The 27280-nt window shown below is 36.4% G+C and overlaps 1 protein-coding gene across 17 annotated transcripts in view; it reads left to right on the top strand.

Annotated features, from left to right (window-relative positions):
• Positions 1 to 8475: 8475 nt before the first annotated feature.
• Positions 8476 to 27280, top strand: part of PUM1 (pumilio RNA binding family member 1) — a 117287-nt gene continuing 98482 nt past the window's right edge. For 11 of the 17 annotated variants that reach the window (XM_032495734.1, XM_032495724.1, XM_006176168.3 and 8 more), the window contains exons 1-2: positions 8554 to 8682; positions 13028 to 13401. In XM_032495734.1, the coding sequence (XP_032351625.1) occupies positions 13039 to 13401 (363 nt within the window). In that variant the 5' untranslated portion in view covers positions 8554 to 8682; positions 13028 to 13038. Of the gene's footprint in view, positions 8683 to 13027; positions 13402 to 27280 lie in introns of those variants that run through there. The other 6 variants (XM_032495737.1, XM_032495736.1, XM_032495735.1 and 3 more) reach the window with 4 other exon arrangements.

Genomic DNA, 27280 nt, shown 5'->3' with positions numbered 1-27280 from the left:
TTTTTAAACCTTGAAGCAGTAAACAACTTCCAACAAAGAAAACACCAGGCCCTGATGGTTTTACAGGCAAATACCATCAACTTTCAAGACACAGATTATTCTTACACACAGATCATTTTATACAACCTCTTCCAGAGCATAGAAAACGAGGGAATACCCACCTCCCGCCTAGTCCATGAGGCCAATATAAACTGATACCAAGTTCGGATAAAGTTAAAACAGGGAGAATATATTACAGATCCATTTTACTTGTGAATATAGACACAAAGATCCTAAACAAAATATTAGTTAATAATAAACAATAACGAATTAAAGAAATAAACACCATGACCAAGTTGGAGTTATCCCGGGAATAATATACCTACATGTTAGGAAATCTATAGATGTCATTTACTATAATAACAGATTAAGGAGGAAAAAATCCATATGAACATTTCAATGAATTCAGGAAAACTATTTGACAAAATTGAACATAAACTAGAATGGTAACCCAAACAAAGTACCTATTCAAAAACTTACAACAAATGTTATCATAAATGTGAAAACTTTAAAAGCATTCCCTTTAAAACTATAAGCCTGATTATGCACACCAACTATCACTATTTCTACTCAACAATGGGATGGAGGGCCTAGTCATTGCAATGAGAAAATAATAAGAAAATCATGGCATAATTATTGAAAAGGAAAAAATAAAGTTGGCATTATACTCAGTTGATAAACTGTTTTCATTAGAAACACAATAATCTATAGACAAGTTATTAGAGTAATAGAATATAGCAAGGCAGCTGATGATAAGATCTGTATACAAAAGCTGTTTGCAATTCTATGCACAAGCGACTTCATATGATGTAATTATACAAAGAAACAAGTAAAGTAGCAACACAAGTTAACAAAAAAGATGTATATAAAAAAATTACAAAATTGTGCTAAAGGATACCAAAGAAGACCTAAAAAAGTAAGAGCTATCGCATACTTGTAGTAGGAAGGCTTAGTGTCAGAAAAAGACTTTTCTACAAGTTGATCTATAAATCCAATAGATTCAGACAGTATTAGATTAACAAGCTGATTCTGAAATGCACATGTAAGAATAGAAGACCAAGAACAGCCAAGACTAAATTTTATTTTTAAACTTATTATATGTATTTGAAATTTTCTACAATAAAAAGATTTAAAAAATCTTGCCTGTTCTTGGTTTTCTCGTCTTACTACATAGCATGATAAAACTCCCATATATTCATCACTCAACTTTAACAGTGATCAATTTCTGTACCTTCTTGCCTAGTTTATACCCTCTTCTACTTCCCCCACCCCAGATTATTTTGAATCAGATCCCAGACATTACATCATTTTATCCTAAATAGTAACTCTAAATGGTTATTTATTTATTTATTTATTTATTTATTTATTTATTTATTTATTTATTTATTTGCTTTATTGTTATTTATTTACTTTTAGGGGGGGAGGTAATTAGGTTTCCTTATTTTTTTTAGAGGAGGTACTGAGGAGTGAACCCAGGACCTCACGCATGCGCTCTACCACTGCGCTATACCAATCCCTCCTATATTCATTTTAAAAGGCAACTACTGGAGTAATTTTTCAGTTTTCATTATTTTCCTCAGAATCCTGTTATGCATTCTGGATAATACACTTTCAATGTCACAAGAAGAATCAGTGCTTGTGTCACAAAGTCACTACTTGTATCCACTGAATAATAATATTTACCGACATATTTGCCCATGAGTAGGTAGTTTTGTCTGGTGATTTTCCAGAATTTTTTGAAAGGTTCTGGAAGATGATATAATTGGGCATCCACAGAGAATAAAAGCCAACACATCTTTTGCAGTTTTGATTCCTGTGTTAGTACTTTCTTAGCTTTCTCTCATAGGATCCACATGGTTCTCCTTCATTTTTCCCTTGGGCTTGTCCAGTAACATTTTGTAACCTCTTGGAGTGCGTGGCCTATTCATTTTGAACTATTTTATCGACCTAAAAAGATATTATAAACAAACTATAGTTAAAATTATATATACTTCCCTCCAAATAACTGTTTTTGCTCTGTTCCACAAATTTTGACATGTTTTCCTTATTATTCGTTTCTAAGTAATTTTTTTTTACACTTAAAAAGATTTGTATACACTTTTAACACAGTGGTTACTTAATAATGTGATTTAGTTTCTAACACCATAGGATTTATAGTTTTCAACAATAAAAAACTTCACATCTTAGAGTTAGAGAATATGGTCTACATGTTATTGACTTTTTTGGAATTTGTTGAGGCATCCTTTATACTATTATGCATGTTCTTTTTTTTCCCCCTTAAGAGGGACACTGGGGATTGAACCAGGACCTCATACACACGAGGCATGCATTCTACCACTGAGCTATACCCACTACACTGCTGTGTTGTATTTTTGAACATGCACTATGTATGTTTAAAAAGTCTATCCTTTTCTGTAGGTGGAGAATAGAATTCTACATATAGCTAGTAGGTTGATCTTACTGTGTTGTTTGGATTTTTGATATTCCTAGGTATTTTTTGTTTACTTGATCTATGTATTTTGAAAAAAGTCATGGTATAAAATCGCTAATTTTTTTTGAGGGGGGTAGGTTTATTTATTTATTTATTGTCAAATGGAGGTACTTGGGATTGAACCCATGACCTCACGCACCCTAAGCACACACTCTACCACTGAGCTATACCCTCCCCCTATAAGATCTCTCATTTTGATGATTGATTTATCTCTTTCCTCTTGCAGTTTTTTCTGTTACACTACTGTATTTGGAGGATGTGTTGCTGATATATAAAAGTTTATATATCTATAATTCATGTTTTAGTGACTTTTTCACCAATATATAATGCACTTCTTTACCATTATGATACATATATCTTTCCTTAGGTTCATATTTAACTGTTATTTATTTTAAAGTGTGTTTCTTATAATTTCATCCAATCATAGAGTTCTGATCATTTATTGGTAAGTTTAACATATTTATATTTATATTTATTGGAATTACTCCTAAGACTTTTCTCCTGCTGTAATATTTTATATTTCCTATTTACTCTATTTTCTCACACACACACACACACACACATACACACACACACACACTTTTCATTATGAAGTTTTCTTCTGCTGGTTTGAGTGTTATAAACGCTATTTTATTTTTTGGTTAATTGCTTTAACCTTAAAACCTATACTTATGTTTACTTAATTCTTGTAAATTTCTAAAAACCAAAAATCTGTCTGTACCTACATCTTCTCCTAACAAGCCAATGCTTCTGGATCTTTCTCATACACAATTGGATTCCTCTGTGAGATCATTTGTGATCATGTTGTCTAGAATTTTAGTTCTAGGATTTTATTATTAAACTTTCTAATTCTCTTTTTCTTTGGTATTAGCTTTTCTCTTTCTTTCTCCTTCTTTCCCTTTCTTTCTTTCTCTCTTTCACCAACAGTATACTTTGCTTCCTCCATTTCTTGCATATATGGAATTTGCCTCAGTTTTGTTTTCATAGAGGCTTTCACAATGCCCTGATTTGACCCCATGTCTCTGGAGGATGGGTGAAAGGACAGTGACTACCCCATCAACCCTCATGTACATACCACTTTTAAGTTTCTTCAGGTTTTTCTTGTTTACAATTCACAGGGATTCTTGAATCTGTGGCTTTATTTTTTCATTAGTTAGCTAATTTTTTGTTAGGGCAAATCAGCCCTTTCATGTCAAATGTTTCTTCTGCCCCACTCTTTCCATCTGGTCCTTTCAGTTCTCCAGTGCCCTGTACATCATTCTCTCCTCTATAACTCTATCCTTTCTCTATTTTCTATCTTTTTGCCTCTTTATGTTTTATTCTGGATATTTTCTTCCTACCTCTAAGTTTACTAATTCTCTCTTCAGCTGTGTTTAATCTTCTGTTAAACCCAATCCATTGGGTTATTGATTTCTATTATTTTACTTTTTGGTTATGGATTTAGTTATTGTGTATACTTCCCACTTTTCTGCCAGAATTACCAATCTTCCATGTGTCTTCTTGAACATCATAATTTGATGACTACAAAATGACTTTCTTTTGTGTCCTTTTCAATTGTGTTTTGTCACTGCTGTTTTCTTGTTCATTTTATCTTGTCTCCTAGTATGTGTGATGATTTTTGTGGACTGAATATTATATTTGCATAATTGTTCACAGAAATAATTTAAGCTGTAGGACAGTGATATATTCAACCAGGGAGGCTTCAGCTGATACTTGGGCACTGGCACTCTGGGATCACTTTAAGACAGTTTCAGGATTTGAGATGGTTTAAAACTGAGTTTCAATCTTTGTAAGAGCTTGTTGGGGGAAGGTAGAGCTTAGAGGTAGAGAGTTTGCTTAGTGAACATGAGGTCATGGTTTCAATCTCCAGTACCTCCATTAAAAAAAAAACCCCAAAACCTAAATAAACCTAATTACCACTCCTCCCAAAAAATTTAAAAAGAGCTTGTCTACTCACCTTTGCTTTTAGGATACAGTCCTTTGGGATCTCAATCCAGAGTGAGAGTTGTTTACTAGGTATTTCTCTCTTAGTAGGTTCTGGACTCCAGTCTCTGTTCCCCTAACTACCAAGGCTGTTGTAAGCACCATTCAGCCTCTTAGTTACCGCTCAGGAAATGCCCCACCTGGAAAGGTAGTCCTATTTGTGTGGTTTATACTCCTCAGTTTCTTTCCTTTCCCAGATCCTGGCTCAATAATCATTAACTTATTAACTTTCTAGTGATTTCTAGAAAAGATTTTTAGATTTTTTCCAGTTTTTCTAGTTTTTCTGAGTGGGAGAGTTGGTCAGAATTACTTAGTCACCAATACTGGATGCCCAAACCCTCTTTCACTCCTACCCTCCTACAGGAAAAGCACTCTAATAACTGAGGTTTGCTAAGAAACAAAATGACAATGGAAATGCTAACAGTGTAACAGTTACCCAAGCATGGAAACAATGAGCGGAAGTGCCACCCAAGGGAGAGTCTACAAATGTACAAAAACACAAGGGTAACACAGTTGAAAAGGCAACTGAAATCAACACTGATAACAAAATATCTTTTAGAAAACTGGGAGTGTCTCAGCTTTGCTTGAGAATACTTTATATTCAGCTTACAAATATCACATTATAGGAACTTCTACAAGCCAATAGAAATTGGCTGTAAGGGAGAATGAGAGTCCGTAGAACTGAACAGCATTTGTCCATTCTGGGATTTGTTCTCAGCTGTCAGGGTGGCCGGATTTGCTGATTCACCAGAGAGCCTCAGACCATAATTTGAGAAACACTACCAAATGAAGAAAGAGGTACCTTGAAATTCTTGAACCAATGTCTTCTGAAAGGGCTTTTGCTAAAGGTTTCTGTAGAGAGTGCTATTTTCTGATTAGGTTACAATGGAATGGATTAGGCTTCTACTGATTAGATTAAAATCACCCTTCTCAAATCCACCCTAATCCTCATCCCAGGTCAGTTTGATTAGATTTTTGGTTTTTGAAAACTCCCAAAGATTGCCAACATTATCTGTTACTTATGGGTTTAACTGCTGAATTGTGAAGATTTTGAAGATTTAGCAATGATTTCGACATCCTCCTGACCAGACAACTCTCACCAAATAACCTTAGATAACATATTTGGATAAATGCTCATCTGGTTCTGTAACATCCCCAAACTCAGTTTTCTCATTTTTAAATGGGAATAATCATGTCCACATCATAGATGTTTGGAGGAGTTTTATTTTATTTTCATCTTTTTTGAAAATTTTCTGAATTACTTTTTAAAAAAAAATTTTTTTTTTAATGGAGGTGCTGGGGATTGAACTCAGGACCTTGTGCATGCTAAGAATGGGCTCTACCACTGAGCTATACTCACCCCCCTGGAGGAGTTTTAAATGAAATAATGCATATAAATCTTAGCACAGTACATGGCACACAAGTAAGCATTTAATAATAGGACATTTTATGAGTTTGTTGAAGGTGATGCTCTGATAGTTTGGGGCCTGGCAGGGCCTCAGGGCCTCAGGTCCTGTGAGAGCAATTCCTTAAGGGAAAGCAGGGCTGGTATTCTGTTGGGATTACAGCATTTGAAAGAGGACAGGCCTGAATGGGGTGTGGCACCATGTGACTCTGGGTAAAGTGATATTAGAATCTCTATGCCTGAGTAATGAAAGCTAACTCTTAAAATTAGGGAATTAATCATGGATCTCAGAATGAGTCCATGCAGCACAGAGTCTGGTAAAGTTCTGGAAATTTTGTCATTTTGTAGTTTTCTCATATCTGCTGTTTTCCTCCTCTCACATATTTTTCTATTATGGCTGCTTAGCATGTTCCACAGTCCTGGCCCCGTGGAGCTAGATGCTTTATCTGCTTTATCTCACTTAGTGCTGTTATATTAATCTCATGTTCCAGGGGAGAAAAACAGAGGCTCAGAGAAGTAAAGTAAGTAATTTCTGGTCTGGCTTAAGAGCTGGATCTCTGAATATAACGTATTACTTTTAGGGTTGCTGAATGAGAGTTGTTGCTCTGGATGGCTGTTGAATTCATTCATTTAACAAATCCTTAATGAGCAATGACTTCATGCTCTGCACTCCTGTTGGTCTCTGGGGATTCAGAAATAACTACAAGACTACAACTACAATAAAACAGCTATATTTATCAAGTGCTAATTCTGGATCAGGCACTTTATGTGTATTAGTTTATTTAATGGTTGTAACCATCCTTGTGAGAAAGGTATGGATACCCTTATTTTGCAAATAAGGGAGCTGAGACTCAGGCACTTCTCCAAGATCACACAGCCAGGAAGTAGCAGAGCTCAGTTCTTTAACTTCCAAGTCTCATTTTCTTTTTCAGAAATAAAAAATCTCAGTTTGTGTGTGTGTGTGTGTGTGTGTGTGTGTGTGTGTGTGTGTGTGTGTGTGTGTGTAGGTACTGATGATTGAACCCAGGACCTTGAGCATGCTAAGCATGCACTCTACCACCAAGCTATACCCTCCCCTCTCTAAACCTCAGTCTTTTAAGTAAAAATAACATAAAAAGTAATGTATACTCAATTTAAACAATACAAGTGCTGATTTTCTCACAAAACTTGCTAAAACAGAGTATTAATAATCATTTAAATTTTTGCCAGTGTATTTAATAGATGAAAATATATTTCAAAGTTGCATTTTTAAAATTACTTTTCTTTTTTATAGCTTTATTGAGATATACTTCACATACCATAAATTCCACCCATTTAAAGTGCACAGTTCAGTGATTTTTTAGTATATTCTTGGAGTTGTGCAGTCATCATTACAGTCTAATTTAAAAACTTTTTTGACACCCCTAGAAGAAACCCATACCTACTAGTGGTCTCCACCAACCACTCCCCTCCAGCCCTCAACCCCAGGTTAGTTATCTTTTATGTGTTTACTGGCCATTAGTGATTTTATGTATGTTTTGGATTGCTTTTTTTCTAGTTGATTGGAGAAGTTCTATATTTTTCATGAAGAGTAACCATTTGTCTACCACGGGTATTGCAATATTTTAAAGCTATTTTCTCATATGTTCATTGATGATGTTTAGATTTCTTTCAAATTTTAAAATGATTTATTAATTTTGCAACATTATGAACATTTTCCCTCCTCTAATTACAAAGCTCCCCTCTCCCCGGTCTTTTATACTGTTGTGGTTTATCTATGTTTTTAATCTTGGGCTTAGTTTGAGATACAATAACTATATCATATCACATACTACTCATTTGAAAAGTCACTTTAATCAAACGGCCAAATTTCTATTCATTTTTGGAACTGGACAGAATAACAGGCAACACTGAGTGAGTGCTTACAGACAAGATCAGCTTTGTGTCTTTGGTTTTGGTTTAATGTTCTGCCATCGCTGTCTTGAAATTCGTTAACAATTTTGAACAAGGTGCCCCCGCACTTTCATTCTGCGCTAGATCCCGCAAATTCTGTAGTGGGCCTGTTTACAAGTCCCAGACACTGTACCAAGCACTTCACATTATTAAATGTAATAACCAACCATATTATTCCACTTAATCCTCAGGGCCACGCTGTTAAGTAGCAAAGCTCATTTTCCTCTTCATTCTACAAACGGGGTAATGGAGGTAGGAAGATTAAATAAGGCTACAGAGCCAGAAAGCTGCAGCAAAGGGGCTGGAACACAGCATGTCACGCCAGAGCCTCGGAGTAAGCGTCCATTAACCCTGCAGGCTGTTACAATCGGGGGTGGGAAATTGGGAGGGCGCAAGGGCGGGAAGTGCTGTCGCTAAGGTCACTGCTTGGACCCCGCGCGCACAGCTCCGTGCGGTGCGGGACCGGGGGCGGCGCGCCGCGGGCGCTCCCGTGCAGGCCCGCGAGACTCCGCCTTCTGCCTTCGGCGGCGCGCGCTCGCCTAGCGGGCGGGTACTCGCGCGCGCAGCAGTTGTGTTGCCTGCGAGTTTCCCAAGTTCACACAGGCCCCGGGTTGGCATGGCAACCAGGCAACCTGTTCCAGAGCCGCCTGCCTTCTCCGCACATGCCGCTGCCATCGCCCGAGCCGCGGCCCGAGCCTATCCCATGATGCACCGCGCCAGCCCAGTCCCCAGTGGGCCGCCATGTTGTCGGAGTGAAAGGTAAGGGGGAGCGAGAGCGCCGGAGAGAGAAGATCGGGGGGCTGAAATCCATCTTCATCCTACCGCTCCGCCCGTGAGTATCCGCACCCCGCCGGTCCCAAACGCTGCTCCGGACCCCCTGCGAGCAGACTATCCCTTTGTATTGGTGTTTGAGAGCAGTTGGGGGGTTGAGAAGGGCTTTGGAAAAGCCGCCCGGGCCCTGGCTGAGGCTTCTCACTCGCTGTTCCTCGTACATGTTTTGGAGTCAGCAGCAAGGCCCCTATTGTTATCAAAGGAGGGAGGGGGTGGGGAGCGGGGTCGAAGCGAGGAAAATGCTGGAGGTTTAGGCCCGGACCCCGGGCACAGACGTGCCTCCGCATTTCTGCTGGGCCCCGTTGGAGCCCCCGAAGATTGATGTTGCCATTCTGGTTGCTTTTTTGATGGGTTTGCGAAGCCCCGAGTCTTCTGTGTGGCCATGGAGTGTAATTCTGTGCCACCCTGGATTTCTTCGACTTCTTGAGCTTCCGTGGCAGCGCCGAAGCAGGAGGAACAATAAATCGCTTTAGAAGCAGCCAAGGCCCATGTCTGCAGGCGAGACCCACCATGGGGGAACTTTGCGAGCCTTAAATGTAAAGAAGTAGGCGATCAGGAAGTTTCAGATCGCTTTTTAGGCTCCTGGGTGCTTGTGGCCTTTTGTTTCCGTGAGAGCTTGTGTTTTTGGTGGGTTCTTCCTCTTTGAGCCTCCCTGTGTTGGTGCGTGTCTGTCTTAACTCAGAGAGGGGTTCACCTCTCGGTAGTAGGTAAACAGATACACAATACTAGATAGTTTTAGTCCTCACAGACGTTCTCGGTAAACACAGATCACTTGTTATATTTGTCAGTACCGCTCCCACGTCAAGGAATAAACTCCGGTAACTTTTTCCCCCCAACTATAGTCCCAGTCCTCCCCCACCCCCGCCACCCGCCTTCCAAAAAAATCCAGACACAACATTATCAGGGAAGGTTTTATCCTCCCCGTAACTTGAAGGGTTGTTACTCTTCATTGTTCAATTAAGAAAACACTGTTCTTAGTTGTGGATTTCAGTTCCTTCACTTACTACTCTGTCTGGGATTAAGAATAGCAGTTTATGAGGCTTTTTTGGGCTCTATTTTAAAGTCAGCTACTTCTGCAGCCATAGGTTTGTAGTTTTAGTTATTTGTTTGTTTTATGAAAACACATCAAAACTCACCAAGACAACCCTCCTCCGAGAGGTGGCTGCCAATGCAGTTTTAGTAAGCAAAGTAAACATTTTGACCCGTTGCTAATTTTAACTTTATAAGACACTCTTGGGGGGAATCTTTGGAAAATACTCACTGAATTACGAACTTTTTGAAGTAGCATTTTACCTTGGCCACATTTGAATTAATTGTCCAAGGCCGTGGCTTTTTGAAGTTGCGTTTGAAGTTTAGTTTGGGTCTGAGATAAACTGCTTTAAAAATAAATTAATGCTCACAGAAATTTTTTTTTTTCTTTCAGTGTGGTAAAAGTAAACACCTTTTAAACCACAAAGCATTTCGGTAAATAAAAGGCGAGCTGTGGAGATAGATTAAATCGTGTTCCTTTGTTTGAGATAAAACCTATTAGTGATAATTCAAAAAAACAAACAAAAAACCAAAACACAAACCCTCAACTTTGATGTAAACAGTTTGAAAATTGTGGAAGAGTAACTAGAATCAGCACTTATTTCTAGTTGCTTAAAATATTTTTTCCCCCCGGGTATAACCTTTTATTCTCTTTATTAAAAAATTTTTTTGGGGATCAGTTTTATGTTGTGAAAATACTTATTTTTATAAGGTGCCATTTGTTGAAAAAGGCACATTTCAAGTGCTACACATGTCTTTTTAGTGGGTTTGAGAGTTCTTTAAAAGGCATCGGCAATTTAAATGTTTTCTAATATTTAAGTAACTGATTTCTTAATTTTTATGCTGTAGTTGCCAAGATATTACAAAACTATCCAAGACACATGTTAATTGCTTAGGTATTTGCTCAGTTTCAAAATGTCCCTTATGCCAGGTTTTCTCTTCTTTGAGGAACTGCCTTGCCTCATTAGGTAAAGCAGGAAGTCTTAGGGCATACAGATAGCTTTACAAAAGCCAATTGTTTTGTTTGAACATTTTTTATAGGAATCTCCCTTTCCCACCCCATGCCTTGATAAAATGAAATTGTGTTCTGTGTGTTTCAGTAGTGAACATCTTTTTCATATGGAAACTCTTTTTTAGATAAGTATTATGGCAAATCTTTTATTTCAGAAAAGATTGCATGTGCTATTTCAGGGTTCCTTTTAGGGACTGGAGGTTCATTGCCTTAACTGGTGGTAACTGACATCTTGGGGTCTCATCATGGTGACTTTAAATTTACCAAAAACTTTTATATCTGTCATTTTGATTAAAAAAAACCTTGTGAGTCATAGAGGAAGGATTTCTTCCATTTTCTAGATGAGGAAACAGGCTCAGCGAGATTGTAGTTTAGTGGGAAAATGTGTTTTGGGATTCCTGGTTACCTCTATAACAAAGACTGTTAGATTGATCCTCCCTTGTAAAAGCAACTGAGATTGGCTACTATTAGTGATAAGAGGGCAGTGAGTTCTTTTGAAAATTGAACAGAAAGGCATTAGGCTGTTTGGTATTTTGTTAGGACCTATGGTAAACACAGCTATGACTTTCTGGTTTTGGTACTTAAGCATGAACACAATATTGTTCATGAAAGCAGAAACTGAAGTCTAGAAAGCTGGGCTACAGTACCCTAGTAAGGTTTTGATGGATTGGAATTGTTAACTGAAACTAGGCATTTCCAAATTAGGCTTTGAACAAATTACAGATTCCATTGTGTCATCTTACTCCTGGCTTCAAAGCATGAATTAGTTGTGAGAAGCAAATATCCTTTTCAGGATATTTATAGGATAAATCTTTTATTTTTTTCTATAAATTCTTTATACATATAATAAAGAAATAATCTAATAGATTTCTTATCAATCTTGTAAGTTTGTTTTTGATTTGTCACAGTAGGACTACAGAGAGAAGACATTTGTAGCAGTGGACTCTTGCTCTTGATGGCCTTGAAATTAGACTAATGGCTACGGACAGGGGTGTGTTCTAGTTGGTAGCTGATAATACTTTGTAGCATTTTTTTTTAAAGCATCCATGGGCTGATACCAGTTCTATGTTACATGTAGTATTTGATTTTAAGAAACTTAATTGTAGTGTTTCATAGTAGCATTTTGGAGATTTTTGATCCTTCCAGAGCAGAGAAGTAGATGGAAGTGAGAGAAATAGTACCTGTTTTGGTTTACTGGGGTGTGGTAGCAGGGGCTTGATGATAGAACGAATTAGGCTTGGCTGCAAACAGATTGAGGTTTGAATCCCTTCTTTGCAACTCACTAGCTGAGTGGCCTTGGGCACATCACATAACTTTTCTGTCATACCTAAGTGTTTTATCTATAAAACAGGAATGATTAGAAAATGTCTGCAATATATTTACCACACAATTATTATTGTGTTGAAGTATTTCTTTTTTTACAGTGAGACTTTTACATGAAAAATGGTTGAATTTGGTTTGCTTTGGTGCTCGGAGTCAGAGTACTAATGGAATAATACTATGATTACAAGCATATTTGTAAATTATGGGTAAAAATTTTGGGTTTATTTTTCTCTTGTACAGCCACTGAGAAGAAGTTTCAAGCTACGAATATTCTGTTGCTATTCTTGGTCAGGGGGCCTTATTGATTTTTCAAAGGAACATCCTATGAATATGTCGGACATTTTAAAGGGTTCTTTCAAGCTTTAGATAATCTGAGTCATTGCTAATTATATATGGGGTTTGGATTTTTGTTTAGTTTATTGGCATATGTCTGTTCCAGCTGTGAAGTGATATTTTATAAAGCTCTTGTTCATTTAAAAAGTACCTGAATGAGGAGGGTATAGCTCAGTGGTAGAGCACATACTTAGCATGCAAGAGGTCCTGGGTTCAATCCTCAGTACCTCCATTAAAAAAATAGTAAATAAATAAACCTAACCCTCCCCCCGCCAAAGTATCTGCAACAGTTGGGTTAAGGTATAAGTAAGTTGCTTAGAGGAGTCATTGATTGAAGTTGAATTCCATATTACCGTTGGTAACAACATAAATTTTCCTGAAGTTGCCATATTGAGTCTTGATCTCAGTATCTTGTCAGAGTGCCTGCCACCAACTCCATTTATATACACATACACACCCAGCAACTTAAAAATAGAGATTTCAGGTTAGAAAATTGTTTATATATTATAAAACATTTAGCTGTTTGGTAGAAACAGGTTGTAGGTGATATATTGGAAAAGGTACGGGGCTCACATTTTTATCTTGGTGTATATCAAGTTATGTTTTAAAAAATGCAGATCTTAAACACTTGTAACCTGTTTGTCCTTAGGTGTTGGTGGAATGAGCGTTGCATGTGTCTTGAAGAGAAAAGCAGTGCTGTGGCAGGACTCTTTCAGCCCCCACCTGAAACATCACCCTCAAGAACCAGCTAATCCCAACATGCCTGTTGTTTTGACATCTGGAACAGGGTCGCAAGCGCAGCCACAACCAGCTGCAAATCAGGCTCTTGCAGCTGGGACACACTCCAGCCCTGTCCCAGGATCCATAGGAGTTGCAGGCCGTTCCCAGGACGACGCTATGGTGGACTACTTCTTTCAGAGGCAGCATGGTGAGCAGCTTGGGGGAGGAGGAAGTGGTGGAGGCGGCTATAATAATAGCAAACATCGATGGCCTACTGGGGATAACATTCATGCAGAACATCAGGTAAAAAAAAGTTCACTATTTCAGCTTTGAAACTCTTTCATAATCACTGTGCATTTAGGATATCTGCTTTCAGTGAATGTCTTTAAAAGCTTAAATTGTTAATGATTTCATTTGGTATAAGCTAAACAGTCACTTGTTTTAAAAGATTATTGTTGTAATGTTGTCACTGAGTCATTCATTTCTCATTCTGTTGCTAAAGAGCAAATGACCAATTCATTTAAAAATATTCTTAAGATTGTTTTAATGTGCACATTGCATTTCTGGGTATTCCTTTTTTTTTTTTTTTTAACAAAGAATACTTTTTTCCCCCTGACATGTATTCTTTTAAGACTCACTTGTGCTGTTTATAGGCAAAATACGTATTTTAGAGCCTTTCCTGTTGGGTATGGGTGACTTTTGTTTTTAAAATATTATAGTTGAAAGTAGTAGGAAGTTGATTAAAAAAAACCAGCTGCTCAAGTGAAATTTATTTGAAATGAAACTGATATATCTAATGTTTTGTGTCAGAGAAGAGTGGTTGTGGCTTTTAGGTTTTAACCATCTTCATCCTCTTGTTCTAAGCACTTGTTTCGTCCAGCTAATTTTAATATGCTTACTTTTAACTAATCCAAAATCATAGCTGGAATCACAGCATATTTTACTGAAAAAGAGTTTAGCCTGATCTATTTTCCGACTTCCTAATAGTGAAGAAAGGATTAGAATGTTTTAATCAGGCTATTTTTTGGAATTGGGTATAGGTTGAATTTGCAGAGGTTTATTTTACATTGCCAGTATCTGAGTAATAGCTAGCAAAAAACTGATATGTTTTATGAAGCCTCCTGTGCTTTCGTTCTGCTTCAGAAACAGATCAGGCACAAGCATACTTGCAAATCTGAATTCTCAGTTGTGGTTCTCCTTGACTCTTCCAGAATAGGCAGCCGGTGTACCATACATAGCTCTTTACCCTAGTAGAAGTGAAGAGGTGGAGTTTATCTTAGTCCACTGAAATTTGTTGAGCACATTGATTGTAGGTCTTTGGTTTATTGGAACGCTCATCAGTGTCAGTGCTGCTTCATAAGTACCCACTATGTGCAGGTGAGGGATATAAGAAGTATGAGGTATAGAGGGCTTCTTGTACACTTAGGGTACGTGTAATGTTTATTAGTAGCTATTAATTAAGGCATTGTATGTATTTCCTATTTACTTGGAGTCTTGGAGGTAAAGATCAATATCCCAGTCCTTAGTATTGGCGTATAATAGAGCTTCTGAAGAAAGTTATTAAATGCTCGGGTCCCCCAATCCTGTTGACCTTAAAACAAAGTTGGGGAAGGACATTGTCACAAAAATAAGGATCTTGAATGCTAGGCTAAGATTTAATCCAGTAGGCAGCAGGGTTTTTTAGTCAACATGTATGGAGTGGCTTTTATCCAGTGGTGCTTTGGGAAGATTAAGTTGGCAGTAGGAGATTGGAGTGGGTAGGGGCTGAGACTAGTTGGATGACTACTCTAACAGCTCTGCTGTGAGCAATGGAAAAGAAGGGATGGGACTGAGAAATACGCAGAATTTGGTGATTAAATTAGAAATCTTAGGTCCCTGGGAAAATGAAGTAAGAGGAAAAGGAATAGAGGGGAATCTGGCTGGGGACAAATTTAATAGTATACATGTTGAGTCTGAGGTGTGGGCAGCTATATATGTAGAGTGAAAGGAGGTGTTTGGTTTGGATGGTGTCTGTGTAGGAGGCAAAGGTGGAAGGCCTGTAATTTTTGTCTTATTTGGCTAAACATTGTTAAAAAATCATGAATATTGGTTTTTAAGATACATATTATAATCTATATTGCAGATCTATAAAATCTTGCATTTTCCTAATGATAGGCTGATGGGTAAAAGCTGAAAGGAGAGTTAGAGTGCTTGGCCTGTCCTTTGCTAGGTGGGCAAATTAAACTCTGGGTCATCACTTGGCAGAGCTCTAAGATCTAAAATGTGGTTGTATTGTTCTGAGAAGGCTTACTCTGGGCTCTAATGCTGAGCCCAATCATAAGGAATCACATCTGACTTTCTTTCTTTCTTTCTTTTTTTTTTTTTTTTTTACACCAGTTTAATCCATGTCAGTTAGCAAACCAGAGATGATGTTAAATGGCAATGGCAAAATCTGTTCCATACCCAGGGGACCTAAACCAATGACCCAAATTGGAATCGGCACTCATTACACACAGTTCCGTTGGTTACATGATATAATGAACAGCATTGGGAATTCAGGGTAGTTGCTATGTTGCAGATGTGGGCTACCCACAGATTACCTCTCCTGCATTAATTAATTTATTGTAACTTACTGGTTTTGGTGTTGAACTTGGTTAACCTCCTTGACTGAACTATGCTCAGGCAGGCACTGTTGTGTTTTCCATGCCCCTTTCCCAGGAGGTGGATGAAATTTTTGTGTTGATTGAATGAGGGAAGACCACAAGTTCTGCAGATTTGCACTTAGATAAAGCAGTGAGTATTTGTGCTCAGCTGTCCTGACAGCAGATAGTAGCCACTTGGACAAGCAGCAGTGTGAGTGTAATATAATTGAAGGATGGAGGGGCATATCTCTATGTAGAGAATCACTGCGCTCATTAGCCACTGTTAATGATTGGAGGAGCAAGAGGTCGTCCCATTTGTCAGGTGGGAGTGCAGAAGAAGTTGAGAATCACTGATGACAGTAGAAACGTTTACTGAACATTTATGTTCTAGACTCTGGGCTATGTATTTCCTGTGTTTGATCCTCAAAACAGTCTCATGAGGGAGATGATATCCTTTTTTGAGAAATGAGAAACTGAAGCTTCGTTACTAGGTAGAATCTGGTTTTGAAATCCGGTCTTTTTGTTGTTGTTTGGTTTGTTTTTTGGAGGTGGTAGTTAGGTTTTTTTATTTTAACGGAGGTACTGGGGACTGAACCCTAGGACCTCATGCATGCTAGGCATGCACTCTACCAGTGAGCATATCCTCCCCGCTAAAATCAGGTCTTTGTGAATAGTTATAGCCTTAAGAGCTAAACCAAACCAAGTCAGAGTAACACATTCCAAGATCAGAGAATTACTGCCATAATTTTGCTTGAATTTTTAGGATGATAAATTTGATAACAAGGAGGTGAATACAGATAATATTGGCTTTTCTCCTGTAATTTATGCAAGAGTTTTTTTTTTTTCCCACAAGAGCAGTCATGCTGAAGTCCATTTTTTTTTAAGTTTTGTTTTTTTATTACATGTGTATTCTAAATAGTGATTGTGGGAAACTTACCTCTGTTGGGACAGAATGACTCAATATGAAGTCATTCTACTACCAGCGCATTCTGCCATGCCACTGTGCTGTTACTCCTGTTTGGTGGGCCTATTTCTTTAGGCTACCCCTCTCGTTTTTTAAAGACCTTTTGGCATAATGGAACAGAATTTAAGGTCAAATTGGCAGAATGCTTTCACCAGTGAGCTGATGAAGTAAAAAAATATCATAGGCTGTGATGCCAGCCAGTAGTGTTGAAGGGAACTATTTATTGTGCCAAATGCTTTACATCCATTTCTCTGATTATTACTCCCATTTATGAGCAATCACTTTTTTACAATTAAAAATTTTTTTTTTACCTTTTAATTTAGGATTGTCCTGCCTGATGTAGAAATTCTTAGTGTCTGAGTTTTTTCCTCTTATTTATTTAGGGGGGTAGGTAATTAGGTTTATTTATTTACTTTTAGAGAAGGTGCTAGGGATTGAACCCAGGGTGTCATGCATGCTAAGCATGTGCTCTGTACCCTCCCCCTACTCTCTTTTAATAGTGAGCTTTTTATCTTTAAGCTGTGTCTAGATAAATATGTGACTTTTTTTTTAACATTGAAGTTTTATTTTGTATATATGAAACTTGATTGATAATTAGCATGAAGCCCTTAAAATAAAAGTTTAAAACTTTTATCCGCTTGAGAACATGTGCTGAGTTAATGTGCAGTACTTTAAAGATCTTTCAAACTGAAATATTTAAAATTAGGTGAAGTTTAGAAACTGTAAAAATAGTATTTTGAGGTGAGGAAGGGTGTTCAGATTTGTTTGTATGTTTATTTAAGAAAGTTGTAACATGCAAAGTCTTGATGTTCCTTCTGTATTTGTCCTTTTACCTACTAATAATAAACATAATAATAATAATTATATTAATACTATACATATTAATAAACATATTAAGTATCATAATAAATGTATTAAGTATCACTTTTTTAAATACATAAATTTATTGTGTTTGATTTAGTTAGAAACCTTAAAGCTCTCATTTTTGGGCCAAATTGAGGTCTTTGGAGTGGAGTGAGGGAAAGAAGTACCGTGAATTTTTTTTTTTGGTCTTTTTTGGCCTGTAAAATTTACTCATAGTAAACAAGATAATGGATATGGATCAAGATATTATAAAACACTAGAAAACACATCTCCTTATCTAAGGGAATAATACTATTTAAAAGTGTTGCATACAAAAATTTGTGTATTTATTTTAACAGTAATTTTTATAACTTGAGATCTTTTTTTCCCTAAATAGTATTAAAAGTTTTATCATGCAAAGCCCAGGATCAAGTCTTTGCCTTGTGATTGTTTTATTCTCATTGTGAAATCTGTTTTTTCTGTATACTGCTCTGAGATAAACTGGGTGATGAAATAGGGAAAAAATTTTAAGGTTGATCAGTTGAACTGTGGCCTCTGTAATGAATTTTAAGGGGCAGAGATAAGTAGAAGCTCTGCTTTGGGGGAAAGGAAATTTAGAGGACAACTCCAGAGTTTTCTCACTTGTGCTAATAATCTTTTGGCACTAGGATATATCAGTATCCACCATAGATTGACAGCTGGTAGGAGATAATTCTAGATAGCCAAGCAGAATTCAGTGGATGAATCTTGTGAGAGATAATTCTAGATAGCTAGGCACAGTTAAGTGGATAAATCTTCTCTTTGACTCTATTTGTACCCCCTTTTCTTTTTCACTTAGTGTTGCCATCTTCTAGTGGTATCTTGACACCCACCCCTGACATGTCTATCCTTGTTAATCTCCAGTAGCTGTGAATTCATCCTTACACTTAATAAATACTATGTTAAACTAGGCGGGAGCCGAAGAATTCCCCATACTGGGAATATCCTTATTCCCAGGGGATTCTTTTCTGTTGTTCCTGTTCTTTGATTCTGTTAGACCATGTGTCTCTTGTCTTTTCTGGGTAGATTGCTTAGATGCTTTAGCATTTGGGCCAGTGGTATTTAGTTAACATCATGTATTAAAGCTGAATAATCAATGCTTTCATATTGTGTTTTCTCTTACACCTGTACTCTTAGAGACTTTTTCCAGTATATTTGGAGTTCACAGAGAATTAAAGCATGTACTTGCTCAAAAGGATCATCAGCAGGCTTTCTTTGACTGTCATTTTAAGAACTATTTTCCAATTTTAAGAATTAGGTTTCAACGTAAAAAACAAGTATTTAATCAGATCCCCTTCTGTCTTGAGCTGTGTGGTACTTGATTGATTGTATCGTTCTTGATTGTATGTGCCTCCTAGATGGCAGCTTGCAGTGATTTTTTTATGATACATCTTTATTTTGTTTCAAAAGGTTTTTGTTGTGGAGTAAGGAAAAATACAGGATGGGTGGTAATGAGATGTAGCAATTGGAAAATGGGAATGTCAGGAAGATGAAGAGGGTAAATTTAGAATTTAGAAATACTTGTCAGTTACAGAATTTGCTCTGGGTGTTCCTGTGGCCAAAGAAAAGAGAGAAATGGGTTGAATCATGAGAGTCTTAGAGAAAAACAATACTTAGGAAGAGCTGTGTTTCAGATTTCAGTTGTGGATGTGGTTGAAGTGCTTTGTAAACTGTAAAGTGAGATGATAAGATACTGTTTCTCATCGCACCTCTGTACTTGCAGTTGAGTCGCATCTTTGTGCATGTGTCCATTTTCTTTCATGCAACAGCGTTTACTTAATACTTTCTGCAGGCTGAGCCTGAGTACAGAGTTATGCTTCTGGGTATTGTGGAAAGAATACTGAAAAAAAAAAAAGTTCTTGCCTTTGCTTAGAGTATGTCTGTTCACTTTTGGGAAGTGGCTTAATGCTCATAATGGAACATAGGACTGACGATTAACACGATGCCAGGAGAGTAGCAAGTGCTGAGGATAGGGTAAGAGTTTTTATTGTTGTTGAGGGATTTTTGACCCCTACCCTAATTTTTACATTTAGTTTCTGTATCTTCTAGATGCTACAGTTAGGAGCCACAGTGGGAGTGTGGCTTTAGCTCAGTAGAATGTTTGGCATTTTGCTCCCTGCTGTGACTATTGTGAGAAGTAGGGGTCGGTGATTGGCAGTAGGTCAGGTGAGTTTAGTATTTGGGAATTTGAAGAACTTGGGCTGAAGGTGTATATGGCATTGATGATTAAAACCTGCAATTGAAGAGTTATTGAACCTTCTAAGAGGCATGTACTTCGTGTTTTTTTCATGTAATATTTTTTTGAGAACTTCATTTTAAAGTGTTTTATTAATGGTTTCAGAAGATTTAACAGACGTGGATTTGTCTATTGCCTTTAGTAAGTGCTCTTTTATGGTTAAAGTACCTTTCTTAGTGTTTTTATGAATCTCATTAGGAAAACTTTTAGGTTTGTGGAAATTGGGGGCTCTAAAGATTTTTTATAACTGCTTTATTGATACATAGTTCATTCATTTAAAATGTACAATTCAGTGGTTTTTAGTATATTCACAGAATTATTCAGCCATCACCACAATCAAATTTATAGCATTTTCATTATCCCTTAAAACCTGTACCAGTCACTCTCCAGCCTCAGGCAGCCATCAGTCTACTTTCTGTGTCTATCGATTTCTCTCTTCTGGACATTCATATAAATGGAATCATACAATATTTGGTCCTTTGTAACTGGCTTCTTTCACTTAGCATAATGTTTTAAAGTTTTATCCATCCTGTAGCATGAATCAGTACCTTGTTTCTTTTTATTGCTGAGTAGTAGTCCATTATGTACATATATATTACATTTTATTTATTCATTTATCAGTTGATGGACCTATAGGTTGTTTCTACTTTTGGCTGTTATGAACGGTACTGCTGTGAACGTTCGCATACAAGTGTTTGGACATACGCTTTCATTCCTTTGGGTGCTTAAAGGTTTTTAAAGGTGTATAAGTCTAATATACAGACACAAAAATAATGGAAATTTCTTCACTGATGCCAGTGCTTTTTAGAAATAGAGTTTGGCGTATAGTTTATCTACAACTTTACACCATGCGTTTGGAATTTTTCCAAGTGACAAGTTTTCCTGGGGCTAATGGCAACTTTCTTCTCTATGAAGGAAATGTTTTCAGGTTAACAGCTAAATTTGTTTACAACCCTGGGAAGAGGAATGCTTAAATTATAAAGAGCAGGTATTTCAGGGAGCTCTGCTCTTTAGATGTCATGAATATACGGTTAATTGATTTGCTAATGACAAATAATTTTTCTCTATTAAAGAAAGTTCCCCCAAGGACTTTAACAAGGGAATGGTTCATTAACCTAATTCTGGTTATTGTATGTATTTAAAAGCACCATACTTGCTGTTAATTAAAAAATGTTTTTTAATTTGCTAAGGGTTTATTGATTCAAGTTCTTTTTATCCCCTGTTGGCCAAATTAGGGAGATACTTCTTACATAGTATAGTACAATACAAAACAGTAAAATTAAGATATTGTTCTTTCTCCAGAGAAACTTTTACAGTTTCATGAAGGGAGGAAGGAATTATAAAGAAAGTTGTTTCAAAATGAGAATTTCAGTGAGTGTTTATATTGAACTGAGTGCTGAGTTGGTGCTATGTTGTGTTTGAGTGACAAAAACAAATCAGGTAAGAATAATTTTATAATGTAGTTCCTTCGCTTATCAATTTATTATCTAGAAAATGGGGTTTAAACTCTGTGTAGCCATTAAGAGTGATGTACATGGGAAAAAGACTGGGAGGAAATACGGAATTTTATTTGTTTGAGTGGGGAGCTTATAGGTAAAAATTTGGTTTCTTGTATATTTTTTATGTTTACAGATTTCAAATCTTGAAATTTTTATATGTTAAAGAAAAAAGTGACAAACTTTATACCTTCTTTTAAGAATTTGGATTACCATATTCAATGAAAGTGAATTGGCTGATAAATTTCCAGTGGAATTTTGGTGTTGGAAAAGATCTTAGAAATCATTTAACTTTTTTTCCCCCAATGCAGTGGTTTCCTTTACATTATCTCCTTTTAAGTTTAAAAAAATGTTAGTGTGTTGAACCAAGGTTGTTAGGTTAGGTTGAGGGTGTATCCAGTAAGATCTAGAGGTACTTTTATGAGTGTTTTTCTGTATCTACAAGTTTTATTGACATGTACTTCATAAGCTGTGTACCAGAACCGTTGTAGTCTTTTTATGTATGATTTGAACCCCCAGTATCTCTGTTGGTTTTTATCCCTTCCGTTTTATGGAGGAGGAAATGCAGGGTCAGAACATTGAGATACTGTGTTTTAAGGATGCATGAATTAGGGTGGCCAGCTCATGCTCTTTCCACCAGACCAGCCTGTTTGGAGACCCTACTATTCTTCCTCATAGTGTAGTCAGCTTTCCCCAAAATAGACACACAGGCCTCTTTTAAGGCCTGTGTTTTCACATTTTCACATGTTTTAAGCCCTACTTGTTGCTTGTTTATTTATAATTTAGGAACACTAGTAAAAGTTGAGTTTGCATGTGTAATTACAGGAACTCAGTATTTGATGCATAATAGGTACTCAAACAGATGCCCTTCAGAACTGAGCTCATTGGTTTCATTCCATATGTCCTATTTCTTTGTATGCCATTACAGGCAATACAGGAATCTTAGATTCCTGCCTCTTGCCTCAAACAGTTCGAAGGTTCTGTCCATATTGCCTTTATTTGATAGGCTCGTGTTTCTTACCTGGACACTACAGTAGTCTTAGAACTGGTTTTCAGCACCCCTCTCCCTCTTTTCTTCCTTCCAGCTATTTTCTATACTGCCAAATTGTTACTTCTGAAGACAAATCTGCCTCTGTCTCATCCTTGCCTAAATTTCGTTTTTTGCTGTTCACCTGCTTTTAGGATAACTTCCAAAATCATCAGCATAGCATAGTGTACACTGTTTGTGTTTTGGTCTAGTTTTTACCTCTCCTGTCTTTAACTGGCTCTCCACTTCAGCTATATTGAAATATTTGTAACTTTCTAAACACATGTTAATTTTATAGTTTGTGCAGTTCCTCAACATAGTTGTGCTGTTTTTGTTTATGTAGTTCTCTCTGCTTGGAATCCACTTCCTTCCTCATCCACCTAGCCATTTTCCTCATTTTCAACCAAAGTATCCTTATTTCTGGTAAACCTTCCCCTTTACTCACCTCTTGTAGGTTGGGTGTCCTCTTTTGGTGCCACCATCATTTGGTACCCATCTTATTGAAGCATTCAGCTCCCTATATTGCAGTTGAATATTTACTTTTTCCTTCACCATTGGGTGCTGGTGATCTGTTTCAAAACAGATCTTGGGCTTAAGTCCAGACCTACTAAATCAGAATTTCCAGTGATGAGATGGAGTTCATGTATTTTTTTTTTAAATCATTTTTTTTCTACTTCTGGTTTTATTGAGATACAATTGACATACAGCACTGTATACTTTATTGTGGGGGGAGGTGATTAGGTTTTATTAATTTTTTTAATGGAGGTACTGGGGATTGAACCTAGGACTTCATGCTTGCTAAGCACATGCTCTACCACTGAGCTCTACCTTCTCTCCATGTATTTTTTAAAAAGCACTCCTTTGTAATCCTCCTGTGCACTTTGGTTAAGAACCACTGGATGGTTCTTGAAGAATCTTACAGCCTTACATCTCCAGCCCCTGGCAAATATATGTATCTTATAAATAGTGAATAAACACATTATGTCATCATGACATATTGACGAAATTTATTGAATAGAGTGTTTTTATTTTGGAGAAAATTGAGATGTCATTTTGAATTGATAAGGTGTACGGTTTAACAGAATATGGGGTCTTGAATACATGAGAAACTTTTGGACCTGAAGATAAGGAGCCAGGAAGCATTTGTTGGAGGGTTGCATTGAAGAACTTTTAAAGTAATTCTTCTCAGCTCTGGTTTTATGGTTTTTTTAGGGGTGGGAGGAGTGTTTCTTGAAACCATTTCATATAGGCAAACAGAAGGGTCTGTAAGAACAAGGCTTACTTTCCTTAATTTGTAAAATACTGAAACTATGTTTTTGTTCCTAGTCACATCACACATTGGGAAATAGTGCCATATTGTTTCAACCTAATACATTTTCAAAGTTCGTTCTTGTTCTCAGTAGAGAATATTATCTACTAGGATAGTTCAAGCAGGATAGTATCCTTAAAGAAGATAAAATGAAGGTTGTAATTTACCCCTGTATTGTCACTGGTTAACTGCTCTTAAGACTAGTGACTCATTTTTCCTGTTTGAAGCTTTTAAAGAGATGCTGTTTGGGTTTAAGGTTTCTGTTGGGACATATTGTAAAGTACAGTGTGAATCTTAAATTGCAATTTTTTTGTTCCATGTTATGGGTATGGATTTTGCTCTAAGGGGGCATTTTAAAAACAGCTTGATTGAGATATAACTCACATACCATACAATTCATCTATTTAAAATGTACTAATCAGTGGTTTTTAATATATTCATAGAGTTGTGCAACCATCACCATAATCAACGTGAATGTTTTCATCACCTCAAAAAGAAACCCTGTATCTATTACCAGTCACTATCCGTTTTCTTCATCCCCCTCACCCTAGCCCTAGGCAACCGCTAATTTGCTTTCTGTCTAAAATGGAAACATTTCTTGGTAGTGCATGATCTAAAAATTTTCAATAATCTTTTTCAGAGTTAACTACTTATAGCAGTTTGGTTCATTTCCTTCCAGACTTTTTCTGAGCATATATAAACAAACACAGATATGAATGCACTGTAATTTTAAGCCAAATAGGATCATTCTCTCTCATTCTCTCTCTCTCTCAGTGTATTGCAGGGGAAGTTCAATCCCCAGTAGCTCCATTAAAAAAAGTAAAATAAAAAAGGTATTCCGTACGTGCATTTGGGCACACACACTCTGCATGGTAGTCTTTTCTCCCTTAATACACTGCAGTCATCCTTTCAGGTCAGTAAATACCTCTGTATCCTTTTTAAGGGCCTCGTGCATGGAAGTACAATAATTTGACTGATTTATCCCAGATTGATTGACTTTTAGGATGTTTTCAGCTTTTGACATTCTAAACAATGCTGTAGTAAACTATTACAGTTACATTTTCCTATTCTGAAGTCACCTTAAAATATAGTCAAAGAAATGAAATTGATAAATCAAAGGAACTGATTTAAAATTTTGATACATATTTCCACATTGTTCTCCAGATGGATAGTACCAATTTAAACTTCCATCAACCCTCTGAATGTTCTTTGTCCACTTTTTTCTGTATTATTTTCCTAGATTTATAAAACTGCTTTTATATGTCTTTTAACTTTGTTTTATGCCTTTTGCAATTCAGAGTTTTAAAACGTATGTAATCAAAAGTGTTAGTCTTTAGCTTTTGATTTCTTTAACTTTAGGCTCTTAGGTCATCACTCACCCAGTCTCCTGTGTTTCTTGTATATTTTTACAATTCTGTTTTTATGTTTTCATCCTTAATTCATCTGGAGTTTGTTTCTGTATATTGTATAGACAGGAAGTTGTGCTGTAATTTTACTTTTCTCAAATTGATAACTAGTAATCCTAGCACCATTTATTGATTTTAAAAAACTCTCCTTTATAAGAAATTGCCCCCTTATACATGATCTGTTTTGACTCGTTTTATTAATATGTTTATCCTTATCATTATCAAAATACTAGGGCTAGAATTTTTCATTTTTTACAAAAATAATCTTTATTGATGTATGATCAACATAATAAAATGCACACATTTTAAATGTATAATTTGTTAGGTTTTGAAATACCAAAGTATTCACCCATGAAACCATCACCGCAATCAAGATAATGACAGTTCCCATCTTCTGCAAAAGTTTCGTTAGCTGTTTTTAATTCCTCCCAGCAGCATCCACTGATCTGCTTTCTGCCTGGGTCTAGACTTTTGTTATATTTTAGTGGCATGTGGAATGACATTAAAACAATTTTTTGTTACTTCCAGAATCACAGGCATACCCCATCCTTAAGGTTTTGACTTGCAGTTCCGATTGCTTGAGTGAGCCTCTCTCAGATTCTGTAAAAAGTTGCTTCCTCAGAACTCCTTCTAGTCCTTTGCTTCAATATTAACTTCTCAGTGAGGCCTTGCATGAATATTATTTAATTTACAACTCTGTCTTCCTTCCCTGCTTTATTTTCTCAATAGCTTTTATCACCATTTTGTAATTTGCTGTCCGTGCTTTGTAAGATGTTTACAGTGAGGATTTATTATTTTTATAGTTAAAAATTTCCTAAAAGCCATTATTTTTAATGGAGGAAAAAAACCTTGTGGTTTGATTTGAAAAAAAAAAAAATTCAGTTTCAAACATTATTGTATTATACCCATAATCTCCAAGTTTCAAACCTATAAATTGGTTATACCTAAAGTCCCTCCACCCTAAGAGGGAAAATTTCCATGCTTAATGACCTCACAGTAATACAGACTGTGGGGTAAGAAACTAAATATAGTAGCTGTTATCAACAAGGAGCAAATGAAGGTTTACTGTTTGCGTAACACTAGGTGAAATTCTGTAAAGAATTAAACCACACAAAATACATACCAGTGCATATATTAAAAGATTATTAAGCTCTGCCTCTTCCCTTATATTCTGTCTCTTGGCTAAGAATCACTGATATTTTGATTAGTACATCTTTTTTTGTTTGTTTGTTTTAATTCAGAGGAGATAGAATTCTATTTAAATATTTTATCCCACAGATCTAGTTTTGGATTTATGTACTATGTTCTCTTTTAGGATCATAAAGTCCAGAATGAGCTATTTGATGTGCTTGGTAGCTGCCCTCTTTAATTATGTTGCTGTTATTTATCTGGATAGACTTAACTCATTAAGAATTCCTATTCCTGTACATACTACAAACAATAGAATGTCAAACCTAAGGAGGAGTGAGTGTCAAGGCTGCTGAATGGAGGAAGACATTTTCTAGGCCCCCTGGCTGAAGCCCTGTTAGATAAGGGAGCTCCTATTTCCTGTGCCAATTGTTTGTATTGTAACAGTAATAATGAACTGTTCCGATTTGAGAAATTGTCTTTGAGAAATGTCAGATTAGTGACATAGATTGCCTTTATTATTGCACCAGAGTTTATTCCCTTTACATCTATAAATACATCAGCCAGCTTTGCAGATACATTAAAACAAAACAAGGGTCATTTTTATTGGTGATGAATGTAATTTTGTTTCTCAATATTATAAGTGAACTAAGGACTCTTTCTTTGGCCTGATTCCATTCTGTGTATCTTCATAAGCAGTGATTTAAAAATGAATTAAAATATTTTTTTCCTTCCCATTAAAAATAATGAGTTGTAGGTATTTTTGAATTCTAAAATCAGTAAATGCTCATTGTAAACATTTTGGAAAGTATGGACAATTACATTAATTATTAAAATAAAAACATCCAAGAAACAAACCAAAACCAACCAACCACCAACTGTAATTCAGTCTTCAGAATCTGTTAGTTTACCTTTTGTGATATATCTATATATCTAATATAGCTATCTAGAGTTTTTATTCAGACCTTAAAAAGTGTAAAAGAAAAATTAAAAGATGTAAATCTTCTCTGGTCCTAATAACAAGGATAATTGTATCTTGAGCTTTGTTTGTTTGTTTGTTTGTTTGTTTGTTTGTTTTGAATTTAATTTGATTGGCCATATGAATTTTTACTA

This window comes from Camelus ferus, chromosome 13 (genome assembly GCF_009834535.1).
Source record: "Camelus ferus isolate YT-003-E chromosome 13, BCGSAC_Cfer_1.0, whole genome shotgun sequence".
NCBI lineage: Eukaryota > Metazoa > Chordata > Mammalia > Artiodactyla > Camelidae > Camelus > Camelus ferus.
Note: the sequence above shows the minus strand (reverse complement) of the source record. Positions and strands in the feature narration are given on the sequence as shown.